Consider the following 16,491-nt stretch of genomic DNA (forward strand, 5'->3'; position numbering starts at 1 on the left):
TGCTGCCTCACATCTGTGGCACTCAATGGCCTTCTCCTTCTCCCACAGGTCTTCTATCTGCTGAAGAACGCAGACTGCCCCCTAGGGGTGGTGGTGTCCTCCTGCAACCAGTTCCAGCGTGAGATGGCCACAGCTGGCAGCGCCGCCCTCTGCCCCCACCTCTCCGTGCTCATGGCCAGCGGCATCAACTGCATCGGCCTGCGCATCTCAACCGACACCGACATGGTGAGTCTGTGTGTGTGTGTGTGTGTGTGTGTGTGTGTTTGAAAAGCTCATTTTCAATGTTAGCAGAGAAGGATTAAGTGTCTACCTGTCTTAAACTGTGTGAATGTATGAGAATAATATGTGGTTGTGTGATTTTGCCTGTGATTTAAATGTGTGTTTTTGGAGGTAGTGGGGGCCTGTGTATGTTTGTTTTGTAGCTGTTTGTGTTTATCACTGTGTGAGACTCCTCCTCTGCGTGTGTGTGTGTGTGTGTGCTCTAGGTGGAGTACCAGGCAGGCTCAGGCGGTCGGCCACTGCCCCAACACTACATGAACGAGCTGGATGGCGCTCTGATCCCCGCCATTCACGGCGGAAGCTCCCGTGTCCCCCAGCACGCCCTTGACATGGAGCTCGTCTTCTACATCTCACACAGCCTGTGAGCTGGGAGTTGGTCCTCACGCCATCTCACTCCATCTCTGAACAGGGATCTGGTAATCTTGCATCTCACCTTGTCTCCACACAGACAGTAAATGGGCAACACCACCCAGCACCTTGAACATTGAGAGGTCTCTCTGCATTATATAAAGGCAATGAAGATGTAACTCAAGAGCTGAGGATGAGGTTCCTCTAGGCAGAACAGGGGTCTTTGTCATATTGGTAACTGGACAGGGAGAAGAGGGGATTGGCAGGCCGTTAAGCATTTAAAGATAGCACCGGAGTTCTACATTTTGATTAGTTCCTGACGATCCCACACAGAAACGGCGGGTTATGCTTGACATTTGGACATCAAGTCTTTAGGCTAACCTACCTTTGCCCATCCTACATGACCTTTGAACCTAAGGCTGACTTGCATTTCATATGACGGCATCCAAAGATGGAGCTGGTCTTCCACATCCCAGAGTGTTTTGATGATCTGCTGGATCTGAACATTCCACTAAATCAAGTCTCTAACCATTATACACAAGGATAAGGAGTTTTTGGAGATTCCTTTTTTTTCCGCCACATCTGAACTAGGAGCTGAGCATCATGGTGTCCGGCACAGCATCTGAAGGTGGAGCTGGTCTTCGACCGCATGGTATTCATCCTCCACTCCACGAAGCATCAGAACAACCACCTAGTAATGACCCCAGTGCCCCCTCTCAAAGGTCAAAGTCAAAGGTGCTGTGGCAGACTGTGAGACTGTCTGGAATAAGTGTAAAAGTGTACCACACAGCTCTGATTAGACAGTTGACGAATGACAGGACATTGAAATGTGACTGACAGTTCTTAACAAACCTTCAGCGAATCAGAAGGCAACCCCACCTGTGACGGTCACACTTAAGAACGGCGTGCCCAGTGACTGGACTGTTCAGCACATGACCGTCAGCCCTTGGACATCCTGCGACAGTGGTTGGCCCCCCCGTTCGCCACCGCCAAACATGGACCCGAAGAGACCTCTTGTACATACAACATCCCTGCTTCAGAGAACTCCATAAAGGATAAAGTTGTAAACAAATACCAAAAACAGGGACGCGATTTGTGTTCTGGCTGTGGATGTAATATATCTGCTCACGCTGTGCAGTTGTTGAATGTAAGTACGCAGACTGTCGGCACAATTTTTAATGAATTATCATTTGAATAACAATTATGTGTTGGTGGGGTGACGATTGAATTATATTCAAGTAAGTTACTTGGCTGAATGCTGGGCTCTGGTTGGGGCGTGTGTGTGTTCCTGAGGGTTAATTGATTATAGTGCACATTAATACCTTTATTATTAATGACATGAAGAAGTTACTATCCGCTTGTAACTTCAGATGATTACCCAAGTCCTCTCTAAGGCTTAGCACAGTCTTATGTCCTCTGGTGGTCATTTCCACAGAGCCTTTCCCTATTCTTCAGTGTGTGGGAAGAAGGAATCGTCTAAGTTACTTTAAGCTTTTATGAAGCTTTAATACTATTTTTTTGGAGTTGTCCTCTTATATTGAGTGTGACTGACTTTTGAAAGGCCATGACCGTTACCACAGTGTGCAGAATCTGAAAAGAATCCCAATACCTAGACACTCCCGCTTTGGCTCTGGATGCAGAATGCAGCGTTTTGGTGGCTGTGGTTACCATAGAGATCTGCGTTTGTTGCAGACAACACTAATGCCCATCTGTTGCTACACTCGGCTGCTTTGTGAGCCCAACGTCTGTGTGTGTGTGTCTGTGTGTGTGTGTGTGTGTGTGTGTGTGTGTGTGTGTGTGTGTGTGTGTGTGTGTGTGTGTGTGTGTGTGTGTGTGTGTGTGTGTGTCCTCAATCTCCTGTGGACACTGGAGCTCTGTTGCCCTTAGATGTCTCAAATATGTGGAGGCCATGTCTTAGCAGTGGCCCAATGCATCACTGGGAAGCTGCTGAACGTGAATGAGGTTGTATTCATTTTGTAGGTGAGGTCTTGATCTTCGATGAACATACAGTGTGAGAAATCAGAGCCTTTGGGTCAGCACATAGGTGAGAGAGCTTAGTACAGTGCAGTGAAAGATCAAAAATAAACATCCCCAACCCCTTGAAACTAACTCTGAAGTACCTTTCAACAGGAAGGTTTTTTTTATTATAATTTTTTTTTTTTTAACCAGTATGTGTCATCAGTTCTGATTTCTCAGTTTGTGTGTGTTCTTTTGCTAATATAGAATGCCAGTGTGTTCTTTTGCTAATATAGAATGCCAGGTCTAAAATGAAGAATGCTTTTGCACTAACGTGATTTCTTCATGAACGGATGAACAAGCACGTTGACGAGCAACGAGACGAGAGTTTATCCTATAGTATTGACCACTATGGGGAACACATGTACTTACCAAAACAGACACGTGACAAGACACTGCACCTTACACTACCATTTGTGTTACTCGCCAACAGTTGGAGGATCTCACAAGTTTTCCCACAGGTTGTCTTTCTTTGCTATAACATATGCAGCAACAACAAAGCATCAGGCCATTAATTGTGCTCCATTCATTTGGACGTCAAAGAGAACAGAACAGAAACCCATTTAAAAAAACTGAATGTGCACCTGAGATGGGTGAAGACACAATGCTCTCTGAGCATTTGTCCTGTCGGGCCTCTGAATTATAATTCAGACTGATACAAATGTTGGGTCTCTGGTTCAGTATATAAGCACTAGAAGATGAGCAGTTATTTTATATGGAAGGTAAAACTACACGTGCTGTGAAATCAGAATCATTACAGGTGTTTGTTGTTTTATAGCAATGATGAATACAATTAATGATTTAAATTCAGCTTCTTTTGGGGGTGATTTAAATGTTTTGGGAGGTAAATTATTTTTCTCACCATCATTAATACATCACGAATGGAAGACATAAAGTATTTTTATGCTTTTAATCTCAATTTCAACTGTTTTGCATAATGTATCTGTATTTATTCAAGAAACCAGCTTTATTTGGTGATTCTGGTATCTGGGACCTAAGGATGTTGTATAAACACCATTTATTTCTAAATATGTACTTCATGTAGAATAAAATATTGATTTATATGCAAATTAATATGATGTGATGTAGTCTGAATGTTTGTTAATTCTAGAAGATTGTCTAGATATCTTAAGGAGGTAAATGGTATCAAATACCTGTCTAAATCTTTTAGTCTACAGAGAAGACTATAATACCAGTTTTATTCAGATTGCAACTGACATGTGTTTCACTGAACTTGCACAAAATGGTGCCATTACCACTGTGTAACAGCTAGATACTTTAACTTTGACAGTAACATTTTACAATTCAGTGATAAATATAATTTATTTTCAAATACATACATGAATATGCAGAATGAACTGAGCAGAAAGAGTGCCTTCTCCCCATTGACCTAGATGTAATGTGAGCTTTGAGGTCATAGAATCTTTGTTGCATTCTTCAATAAACCAGTAATACCGAACAGGTAATGTGCATACATCTCCCTCGAGAGCTCAATAAGGTGTACATTTCATCAGTCTGATAACATGTATAACTTTGCTCTGCAGCTTTGAAGTTCTATTGTGAGTGGATTTAAAGTATTTCAAATCTACACGGTAACCCTCTGATGGAAGTACTCTATGTAGACTTTTTTTAACCACAAAATGTAGCAGCTAGTTTCACACACAAAACATGAACTTGATGTTTCTGTGACTCACAGCATCACAAGACGGATAAACAGCAAGAGAATCTTAACTTCACAAATCACAAGGTTCGAATGTGACTGGATGTCTTTTCATCCATACTATGTGCTAGTGGCTGACCAACAAACAGATCTGATCCCGACATGAAACAAAAAAGGACTTGGTCTATACCATAGTTTGCTGATGAAATGCTACCCCATTTTGTTCCATGTTTTATATGTTTCTCCTTAAGCTGTGTGATGGCATTTTTACAAGTCTTTTAAATTGTGTTGATTGTCGATACATCCATGTGCCCTTTGAGATTCACATACAGTTTCCACAGTGATCTTATAGAAGCGTAAAACAGCATATAACAAGTAATACTGTATACATCTCAAACTATTGAAGATGACTTGAGTAAGTGACAAATGTGTTTTAGTGCTTACAGACCATCAGCCCTTCCCTTAGATCATCATTCAATGGCCGTAGAGCTCTTTGAAGTCTCCAAGTTGTTTGATTTGCTCTGTCTGCATTGAATGCCTCCGTAGTAGCATCCTCTTGCTCTTGGGCTCTTTCAGAAAGCTAGCTGGAGCCTGGGGGTAGCAAGGCTTCACCCCAGATAGCGTGCCACACCCCAGCTTGTTATTAGCGGGCATGCCTGAGGCGTTCACCCCAACCATACAGGGGGTGAGGGTGTGCGGGTTAAGTGGTGGCAGGTACCCCTGGCGAGGATGGGAGGGCAGATCCGATAGCAGGGCCCCAGAAGAACGTCGCTCCAGACCAGCTGGGTGTCTCTTGGGCACAGGTGTCAGTGTGGTGCCCTCAAGAGACTCCCGTGAGCCAACAAAAGTGGAGGAGCGAGATGTTACCAGCCTCTTCCTGTCCACAGCTCCCCTCACATCATCTAAAGTGTGTGTGTTCTGGAATGACAGCTGAGAGTCCGAGCCGTAGTGGTCCATGCCCAGATTTCGTCGACAGATGATGTTACGCAGGCTAGACACGGCCAGGTTTGGAAGGGACTTATCTGGCTCTATATCGGCAGGTGTGGATTCAACTGCGGTCTTGGCATGGAGGTTTGGGTGTGAAAGTGAATGAGGTGAGGACAAGCCATCGAAAGACATCTTGCGGCCGGGCATCAAACCAAACACCTGCCTCAAGCCTCTATTGGTGACACTTTCAGCCTGACCAGTCGGCCTCCCGGTCTGGCTTAAGGCACCAGCCTCTCTTAGGTCAATGCTCCAATGCCGTGTGAGGGAGCCACTAGAAAATGCTAAGGGCTTGGTTCTGAACAAGAACTCCTCCTCAGAGGAGATGTCTGGGAGATCCTCTATGGGGGAGGTGGCGCCACCTTGCTGCCGGGCCAGAAAGGAGGGCGGTATCTGCAGCCAAGGTTCTGAGTTAAGGCGCTGCAAATGGGCAGATTTCTCCAGGAGTTCATGCGTGACGCCCCATTGACGGCAGGGTGAGCTGGGCTGCGAATTGGTCACACCCTTGCAGTCTTGAAATGAGAACACCTGTTTTGGGGCAGCATTTTGGGGGTTCGCACTGCTGTCAGGGGTGTGAAGCTCGATTTCGGATGGAGAGGTACAGGAGAGTGCAGGTGAATTCGGCTGGTCCCACCTTTCCAGGGTGCCGACTGGAGGAACATTCAGGTACTGTTTGGTCATTTGCTCTCCATTGGCCATCTTGTCCGTGGTTATGATGATGACCTCTTTGCCCTTGGCCTTACAAGCGTCCATCAACATCTTCAGCGTTTCTTTGCCCTTGGCATTCACAGCATGGACCAGCGCCGATGACCCGGAGTGGTCCTCCAGACTTGGATCAGCACCACTATCCAGGAGCTGGGACACCACCTCTGAACCAACCCGCTCTAGACAGGCATGCATTAATGCCGTCTTCCCGCTCTTGTCCTGAATGTTTGGATCAGCGTCGCTTTCTAGAAGGTACCGCACCATCTTGGCCTTGGACACACTCTGCTGGTCCACGTGTTTGCTCTTGCAGGCCACCATCAGCGGTGTCTCGCCCAGGTCATTGCTCTCGTTTATGTAGGCTCCACCCTCCAGTAAGAGACGTGTCAGACGTAGTCGGCCCAGGTAGACAGCTTTCAGTAAAGAGCTGCCATCCGTGTGCACAGCCTGGGTTCCGTCCATGGCTGGTTCTTTCATTGTTCGGGCACTTGCATTGAAACCACCACTGCTGTGTGATCTGTACAGGAGAGAACAGCATGAAGTAAGGGGTGGCTTATTCATACATTGCTGTCTCAAATCGGCATATTGCAAGATGGATTGTGTTGTACTGACTTGATTAGACAATATTTTCCTTCTGAGATGCTCTTTTTCTGTTATTCTGTTCAGTCTTAAAGTGAGGTATGCTAGATTTTTAGGTTTCTGTAATTAGAAGATGATCACTATAAGTCTAGTGTCTAACTTTCAACTAACACCCTGACATTTGGTTTTATCGAAAATCAACTGTTTTTTTTTTTTGGCAGAACAGAGATCATTTCTGGGAAAGCTTTTTTCCATGAGGTATCAAATATGGTGCATCAGTATTGAAAAAACTGAAGGCTTTGGCATTACTGTTTATCATCACGATGGTTTCTCCTGAAGTGTTGGCTTTTTCTCTCCATCTGCCTTTCTTTTTTCACCCTCCGTCTGTCTCTCTCTCCTCTCTCTCAGCTTCTCTCACGCTCCCACCTTTTCTGTCTCTCTAGTCTGAGCAGCTGCAGTATTCTAAAGCTCATTGTGACATCTGTCCTTGGCTCTCCTCTCTTCTCAAAACAGGTTTCTATGTTGAAGATGCCTCACTCTTCAGTTAACCGTCTCGCTGAATCTGTCTGAACATTTTAATTGAATATGAAGGCTATTCAGTGAAACAAAAGAGGGCTGTTAAAAGAAAAACAGATAGAAGCCTAAGTTATACTGATCTAAGCGTCCAAATTGAGCAAAAAACGAAATAGGTCCCTGGCAGCACATTATTTGAACGTTAGCACTTTTTTCCAAAGCATTCTTTATTTTCCCAGGGTAGGTTGACAGAGTACCCAAACAGCACCTTGTAAATACACACACACAGAAAACAACCTCAGTCCTTTTCTGACAGCCTCAGGAATATTACCTTTTCTGCTGCATATTGCACAAGACTGGAGTCTTAAATTGGTGCCTGTGTTGGTTCACTTAGAATTATGGTTTTGTCTTAGTGCTTTTATTCATTTATCTTGCCAGTTGCCATGGGAGCTACAGTATATGATCTACTGTGACAAACTCAAATAACCCCTTTCACCATTGCATTCATTGTGGGGTTTTCAGCTGCACTCAATACAGCAGATACAAGAGCGTGACTGGCTTCTATGTGAATTTTAAATGGAGATGTGTTAAATATGAAAGTGCTCCTGTGTTGCAAAAGGAACATAGGAAATACAAATAGCATAAAATATATTAATGAAAAGCTTTGGTACTGTAGCCTGCCTGTGCATGCATTCTGTATCTGCGATTAGTCACAGGTTTGTTTCGAGCACTCGGAATTGGTAGTGACTTCCCCTCACCTCACATAAAGCCAGGGTAAACACAGCTGAGCTGGGTCTGGCTGCCTCATGGAAATAATGGTATGAGAGCCATTTTTCGTTGGTTTTGTCTCTGGATTTCAGGTCGTTAAGACTGTAAATAAATGTGCTTTTATAATCGCCGCGGCTCCGAATTAACATTGCTATCATGGTTTTACTTGAAAAATAACTCCGTTCTCTGACGTTAAATATGTTCCTAAAGGATGTCGTTTTTTATGTGAGGGAGTTAGGCTCGAATTGGGACTGCCATTCGATTAAATAATTTGTGCAGATTTGGAAGAAAAGACCTATAATGCTTACAGTAACACGCACAGGTAAGCCCCCACATTGCACGCTGTTGTGAAATTGTACTTTGCATTTATATTGGCAGAGCGCGTCGTTTCTATGGCAGAGTGCAGCGTCGGTGCAGGCGAGTGAAGAGAGTGACTTCTGCCCCCGTCAGCAGCTTTCTGCCCTGCTCCGCTCCGCAACCCCGTGGGGAGTGTGTGGCGCGCTCTATGTGGAGAGGGAGCAGCAGAAGCGCGCTGACGAGTGTGTGCCAAATAAAGAGTGAAGTGGACCGCGGGTCCCACCCCGACTGGTCCTTTGCACGGGGAGTGGGTGATTTAAATTTTTTATTTATTTTTTAAACTCTCATGGAGGGATCTCGACCGAAGTTAATGGACGATGGAGAATATTTGGTTACATCATACAATGAAAGTGGGCAAATCGAATGAAAGTAAATCAAGGGGGGAAAAGCAATTAGCCTACCATATGCTGTTATTTTTTGTATTCTTACAGTTTAGCATGTTGCAATGACCTTCAACATAAAGAATTCAGTCAGTAATACTGATGCGGTTGTGTATTGATATTGACATTCTAATATTTCTATCCTAAGATCGACATGCATGATGAAAACAACATCGATTAGATTTGTAGGCTATTTTTTCAGGACTTATAGAAAAGGAAAAAAGTAAATTCTACAACATGCTTCATCCTTAAAAACAGCTTTTGGTACTCACCAATTAATCCTGTTCAGCAAGCTTGACATTTGAAATGTGCCCAGATGCATTTCTTCTGTCATCGGAGAAATCAAGTAATTGCGCTAATGGTCCTCTTTGAATTCACGACTCGCAAAGACAATTTTTGCAGAGGTGTAGCCTAGGTTGTGTTCGCACATCATAAACTATCCCACGGAAGGCTGAGTGCGTGTACGAGTGTCTGAGCGCAAGTGAGCATGTGCAGAACAGGTGTGACGTTAGGCAGGTCTGAAGGACAGTGAGAAATAAGCAATTCAAGCTATTTTCTCCCCTCATGTTCTGTAAATCCCCACCTCCAACAACATGTTGCGGGTAATAAAGGGAGACGAGAGAGCAGAGATAGATATGCATAGGCTACTACTGAGGATTACAATGTGGACATGAACCTGGCTGAAGCCCTTTTTTTAAACTATTTTAGTAATCAAACTTTTTGCGAGGACTCCTATAACCCTTAAATCCTTACAGACTACTATCAACTCACGAATAGGCTACTTCAAAGCCGTTACATCGTTGTCTTCTTTGATACATTGTTGAGACTGCAATGTCAATACAGAATTCAGATTTATGCAGTGATATTGTGATCTTAACATCAGTGCTCTGCCATTTGACGTGAGATGATCTTAATGAATGCCATCCGTCCTGATCGGTTTATTATCAGTACTGCCCTCATCGGCTCAAAGACAAGCAGATGGGGAAGCTGTTAAACATATTTAAGTGTTTTTGCGCCAACAAACAGGAAGCAATCATCATTCTCCTTGTTATGACATCTTCTGAGACTAAAACAGCACACAAACCCCATTCTACTCAAAAGACTTCGTCCTTGTTTTGTTTATTATGATATGTTGTGACAGCCAGTTGTAGGCTAGTTCTTTTTTTCTCTTTAGTGTGTTGCCGTGGGAGAATGGAATTGTAAGGTATTTAAAGAAGTGAAAAGAAAAACTCGACTCGTCAGGTTGCTCAGAGGGGTGACATGAGTTTGAGCTGAAGCAATGCCGTTTCTATGACAACCTCTGGAGAAAAGAGAAGACGCGCGCGAGTCTATCGTTTTGCGGATTTTTGTGGAAGGTCAGGTAGCCTACAGTGATTATTAACTTTAGTAGGCCATTGTCTCAGACAAATTCTGTTTGCTTTTGCTTCCTTTTGGTCGTTCATTTAAAATATAATCTCCTCTTTAGGGCCAATATAGCTCTTTAGAAGATAATTATATGTGAGAGGATATTCTCACAGTATAAACTGGTTCGTGGCATTCTTATTTAAGGACATTCCCTACAGTGTTTCCTGCGCCTAAATGATTACATTTGTGGCTGTGTTCACCTCTTGAGTGATTCAAGCACAGATTCATTAAACAATACCAGGAATATTCATGTAGGCATACAGATGAGCAGGACAATGTGGCAGTCATTTGTTTCAGTGGGTTTGAGTCCTTTATTCAGGTAGCATGGGTGAAATACAGCCACAGAAACACGCACACGCACACACACACACACACACACACACACACACACACACACACACACACACACACACACACACACACTCTCATTTACTATTGACCAAAAATACAATGCCGTAACACATGACCACACAAACACCATTAACATTAGACTACACAAATTCCTAGTATAGTATACAAAAAAATAAAGGAATAACTACTTTGTGCAGAGATGGACTAGCAAGTATGTCACTAAAAAAATAGGGCCTAAATCATGGTTTTTCAGCCACCATTCATCTTTTAATACTGCAGTGGTAGTTTACTGTATCTCTACTATACTTAAACATCAGTTGATGTGATTTGTTGAGCAACTTTATAGCAAGACGTTTTTTTGCATTTGTTTAAAGAACTCTGTAAATAGAGCTCTGATTGGTGGGACCAGACTAATTAACACCCTGAAACCTCACTTTGGTTGATTACAAGGAGCTCTTGATGTTGCCACAAGATGGCACTGTTTTAACAGTATTCGTGTTTTCATATCTCTCCTTTACATGTTCAGAGAGTATGACTGAATCACTGATTAATATTGTGTCATGGTTATATTAAGGTGGCATCAGATGTTCACGTGTTTCAGGTGCAGTGGAGATAGTCGAGGCTCCTTGAATAATCTGCATAGTTTTAGTATTTCATTGTAAGATTCTGATCCTCTCTCAACAAAACTCCCTGTGCCTGGTTCTATGACAAGTTCCCCTCTTTTGCACTAAATACCTGAGATATACAGTATGAAGATGAAGGAATGACCATAAAATCTACTGATGTATCTTTGAAATGGTCAGTGTGAAATTAAAGAATTATTATTTTCAATAAGTCTACAAACTGATTACTTAAAAAACACATGATGGGCTAATGCTAAGACTCTTCATAACATCAACTTCTTATCATATCATCAACTTTTATCCATTCAGAAGATACAAAAAGTTAACAATACAATCCGGCTAGAATTGTGTAATTTCTATTTTGAGGGGTTTTGCTTAAATGTTTGAAGGTTATGCTGTGTAAGTGGCAGAATAGAAATATCTTCTGACACATATGTAAAACCACCACTAGGTACTGTGTCTTAGGTCCTGTGGCATTTTGGAAGCTGGTGGAAACCTTCATAGACATTCATAGACATGTATAGTTCTCCACTTAAAACTGTTACAAATTCAGGCAAAATAGGTGGTTAATGGTTCATCTGAGAATCCCAATGATGGTAATTGTGGGCCTTAAATATGATGATGAGTATTAATGATTATCACAGAGTGGGCAAAGTGTGATTTTTAAACTTCTACTGCTACTTTTTTTTACTTCTTTTTAACTAACTTTAACTAAGTGTGATTTTCAAACTTCTACTACAACTTTTAACTACTTTTTAACTAACTTACTGGATTCATTCTGTAACTAGATGGGTATTTATAGTTGAAGTAAAGGGTGGGGCATTTTTTTTTCAATGTTTACTGGATGAATGGTTTGTTGCAACCTTTAAATATTATCTTGTTAATTATGTTCTTTAAAAGCCAATAAACAAGGCAGGAAGAAAGTACATACCATGCATCATAAATACGTACATAAAACCACTTCATGGGCTCTCACAGTACGGCAACATATGGCATTCAAATATATTAAAAAAGCTTTTCTCCCAAGAAGCGAAATGAGATTTCCCAATCGGCCTGCAACTTTGAGCATTCATTACTCTGATTAGGTTATGCAATACACATATTTGGCACAGATCACTAAATGTGTATTCTTGTCTTTCGGTTCTATTTCTCCTGGCTGCTTAATGAATTGATCCACATTGCTGTGTAACTGTACCCTTAAAAACATGTAACATTGCTTGCCACCATCGTGAGAGTATCAATATAATTCAAACCCATCCCGCCAAGCAGCATTTTGCCATAGTTTTTCACCTAATGGTCACCGAACTTTGTCTTGCCATTTGAATTTATTGCAAAACAAAACATCAATAAAACAGATTGTCATCGGTCAGCCTCATTTTAAAGATTTATGAGCATGTGGCTATTTTTGGGATTGACAGACATACTAGTAATCCCCCATAATCCCTCAGCTCTGTGGCTGCATGGATAGGGAACATAGGGCAGAGGGCACCATCGGCTCGGCCTCCCAACCCCTCATATCGTCACTGTCTGCTCCGCTCGCACTGTGAGCGACTCGCGTCACACACACACACACACACACACACACACACACACACACACAAACACTCCAGGTCCGACAGCCTTGTAACTGTATTTGTGGACGACAAACTCGTAACTTTCTCCTACAGTTAGCACAGTTAAAAAATCGGAAATATTCCGTAAAATCGAGTGATATGGCTTGGACATTTTTGGGTGTTGCTGTGTGTGTGTGTGTGTGTGTGTGTGTGTGTGTGTGTGTGTGTGTGTGTGTGTGTGTGTGTGTGTGTGTGCGTCTGTGTATGCGTCTGCGTCTGTGTGTGTGTGTGTACCAAACAGTAGGACTCTCTCTCCTACTGTTAAACAGTGACAGCTACACCAAAAAAAGCATGGAGCCAAAGGGGTATTTGGAGACTCAAACATTTGCACATACGTATTCTGTGTGAGTTTTTGTACACCTGTGTATGGTATCCTATGCATCTCTCTATCTCTATCTGTGTGTGTGTGTGTGTGTGTGTGTGTGTGTGTCTGTGTGTGTGTGTGTGTGTCTGTGTCTGTGTGTCTGTGTGTGTCTGTGTGTGTGTGTTTGTCTGTGTCTGTGTGTGTGTGTCTGTGTGTGTGTGTGTCTGTGTGTGTGTGTGTGTGTGTCTGTGTTTGTCTGTGTCTGTGTGTGTCTGTGTGTGTCTGTGTGTGTGTGTGTGTGTGTGTGTGTGTGTGTGTGTGTGTGTGTGTGTGTGTGTGTGTGTGTCTGTGTGTGTGTGTTTGTCTGAGGCCCACAGTTCTGATGTATCTCCCTAACTGCAGATAAATATTTAGTCATAAATGTTTGCATAATCTCTGCAATTGCAGATTTCACAGGGAAGATTATGGCTAGAGATATTTTAAGATTATTAAGATTATAGAGATGTTTGTTGAAACACCACAATTTATTTCCATTTTAAGCTGATGGTTGAGCATGCTTATAGTTTTTCCCCATAACTTTGCTTCAGAATAGACTTACATTATGGCATTAAAACTCTGTATATTAAATACATCACTATCATGTATTTTTTTATTCAGCAGCAGTTGTTTTCTCTACACTAGGCATACATCTGCCCTCATGTTACCTAGCCCCCCAGAGGGTCGTTGACAACTAAATGTCTTTGTTTTGCTGATCATGCAGTCCTCCGGGGCTGTTATAATTTAAGCCGTTGTAAGTCGTTTTTATGGAGGCTTTTGCAGACCCCTGGGATTTGATAGGTCTGTGAGTTGCATGGTAACTACATGAGCAAAAGTGAATCTGCATTGACCTGGTAGTTTTAGTTGAAGTTTACGATTATTCCTAATGACATAAGCATGTCATGCAGAACTGACGGGTCATAAAGACACTTCACCCTGAAGAAAGACTGATTAAGGAATAATGGCAACAAAAAAAAAACATTTTAAGCATTTTTTTAACTTATCTCAATGAAGAAGCCGTGAAATGTTCAACATAGAATGGTTTTACACAAAATTGTCCTAACCCTTTCATCTACAGAAATGTCTACGCAATTGTATGTATAGCCCTTACTGAAGAAACTCTAAGGAAGCATTTGTTCAAAGAATGCAACCTCAGGACAAGATGGTGGCTGAGCCTATGTATGCCGTGTGTCGTGGTCTTTTGGCGTAGGGCTCCCAGTGCCGAGGCAGCACTAGGAGACGCGTGGGCGTACTACATCACGCTTGCTCTTTGTACAACAGAACACAACTTCAGCAGAGTGTGGGAGGATTCCGAGTTAGCCCAGCAGCCTGCGGGAGGAAACCGATTTAGATGTGCAGTATTTATACCGTCCATAGGCAGTGTTTTCTCGTAGGTGAACATGCGTGTGGCTGTAACTGCATGCACAATAGAGTCATTTTATGTCCTCCCCCAAACTAGTGTTTACACTGTGACAAGACAATAACAATAACTCAAACTCAAGGCAGGTGTTTAAAGTAATGCGTAAAGTATCACATTAATGCGGATATCTATTATGTTTACATCATGTGTCAGGCTTGTTCCACAGACCACAGACACCAGTAGGATATTAACTGATAGCCCTGACTGGACAGAGACGAGTTTTTACTATGATACTCCTGCACGTGCTGGCTACATGGATGACATGTGCAGTCTGCATGAGCGGGTGACACTGGAGGCCTCTAATCCCTGCTTCTCAATGGTTAGAGAGAGGGAGGCTTGTGGGAATAACAGCTCACCACTTTCACTGAGCATTTTATTATGAAGTGAAAATCCACTTCATAATAAAAACATATCATGGGTGATAACTGGGGGCTTGTCATCATCAACAACAACAACAAACACAAGCTATATAATTTTTTTTGGTCGATTAACTGATGTTATGTGGGTAGCACCCAAGTAACATTTGCCAAATTCTCTGCCAGTGCTTAACAGTGTGTTCTCCTGTGTGTATTGATTCTTGATTTGAGTTGAGCTTGCTTGTGCTGTCATCAATCACGCTAAATATGGGAAGAATGAACCATCTCTGCCAGCAATACAAAGTGCTGGGTATTAGTGGCAGACCTTGCCAACAAAACACAAATGAAACACCAACTGAATCATCTACTTAACCAATCCATATCCTTATCTGATCATATGTGGACACAACCTAACGTTGCACTGCTTAGGGCCTTCTAGCTATGCTTGCTAGTTAACGAGTGGTTTGCTATCGTAGAAAAACTATGCATCATGTGTTTTGTGTCTCATGCACCATGCAGAGTTATTTTAGTTCTCAAATTTCATTAGTTTTTGTTTTGATTTAGTCTTCCAGTTTAGTTTATCTTGTAGTTTTTCAGCTATTATGAAGGAAGCCTTGATTTATAGAAGCTGAAAGATAGGATGAGAGAATACAAATATGTTTTTTTTAATTCATTCTTGCTTTTAATTAGGATAGTGTCTCTCAAAGACAAACTGAGCAGGACAAAGTGGTATAACAACCACAGTGGAGAAAAACGACATTTACATTAAACAAAATATTTTTTCAGTGTGGTAGAACTAGAGTACAGGACTCGAAACAATACCGTTTATACCGCCTTAATGCAGATCAAGGAGGAAAGGCTTGAGGATGACCTGTGGAACCAAGGATTAGGTGATCACACACACACACACACACACACACACTGTGTGTGATTATGGTGTAGCTGTCACTGTTAAACAGTAGGAGGCAGAGTCCTACTGTAGAGTACGAACACACACACACACACACAGAGGCACGCAGGCATGCACACATGCACACACGCACAAGCACGCACACACACACACACACACACTAACACACACAATGAGAGCATGCAGAACTATTGTTTGTGAGTTAAACATGCTCAAATTGATGAGAAAAGCATGTCACATTATGATGATGGCACATTTCAGAGCCCATGAAATATGAACATGAAATGCTATTCACCCAGTGGCTATACATAGACCACTCAAGTTCACATCACAATCCAAAATCAACCCCGGGACAGAAGCATCCATCCTTCACATTTTCCCAGGACCCCTTTACACAGATTTCATGCATACCAGACATAAACTCACCTCTCACACAAACCAGCATCTCAATTCTTGCATACCCACAGGGGTTCAAACACGTAACCACCTGACCCACCCTCACACTTCACAGACATGCAGGGACCACAGCGAGACCTCAAACATGCACAGACCACAGGCCCCATGCAGTTTGTCTACTGGGCAAACAGGTCAGTGGATGATGCAATCAACATGGGGCTGCACTACATCCTGCAACACCTCTATCCTATGCAAGAATGCTGTTTGTTAAGGGTGGGAATCTCTTGGCACCTCACGATTCGATTTGATTCCGATTCAGAGGTCAACGATTCGATTCTAACCCGATTATCGATTCTAAACCGATTATCAATTCTAAACCGATAAAACGATTATCAATGTATCTTAATTTTTAAAACATTTGAGTTTGCTACTCAGAGTCTCAAATCACTTTCTACTTTGCGTTTGATAATTAAAGAAAATCATTCTTTAATC

General features: G+C 42.4%; 2 protein-coding genes across 4 annotated transcripts in view; one reads left to right on the plus strand and one right to left on the minus strand.

Moving 5' to 3' along the window:
* The window catches only part of zfyve16 (zinc finger, FYVE domain containing 16), a 30,190-nt gene extending 26,539 nt beyond the window's left edge, over positions 1-3,651 (plus strand). For all 3 annotated transcript variants that reach the window (XM_080835694.1, XM_080835696.1, XM_080835695.1), the window contains 2 exons: positions 49-225; positions 486-3,651. In XM_080835694.1, the coding sequence (XP_080691820.1) occupies positions 49-225; positions 486-644 (336 nt within the window). In that variant the 3' untranslated portion in view covers positions 645-3,651. The remainder of the gene's footprint in view (positions 1-48; positions 226-485) is intronic.
* A 1,126-nt stretch (positions 3,652-4,777) lies between these two features.
* ankrd34ba (ankyrin repeat domain 34Ba) lies at positions 4,778-6,451 on the minus strand (the record flags this gene model as incomplete). Its single annotated transcript, XM_080835864.1, has 1 exon — positions 4,778-6,451. The coding sequence occupies one exon, from the start codon at positions 6,449-6,451 to the stop codon at positions 4,778-4,780; it is 1,674 nt and encodes a 557-aa protein (XP_080691990.1).
* Positions 6,452-16,491: the final 10,040 nt, after the last annotated feature.

The sequence above is a fragment of the Sprattus sprattus genome (genome assembly GCF_963457725.1).
Source record: "Sprattus sprattus genome assembly, chromosome: 3".
In the NCBI taxonomy this organism is placed as follows: domain Eukaryota; kingdom Metazoa; phylum Chordata; class Actinopteri; order Clupeiformes; family Clupeidae; genus Sprattus; species Sprattus sprattus.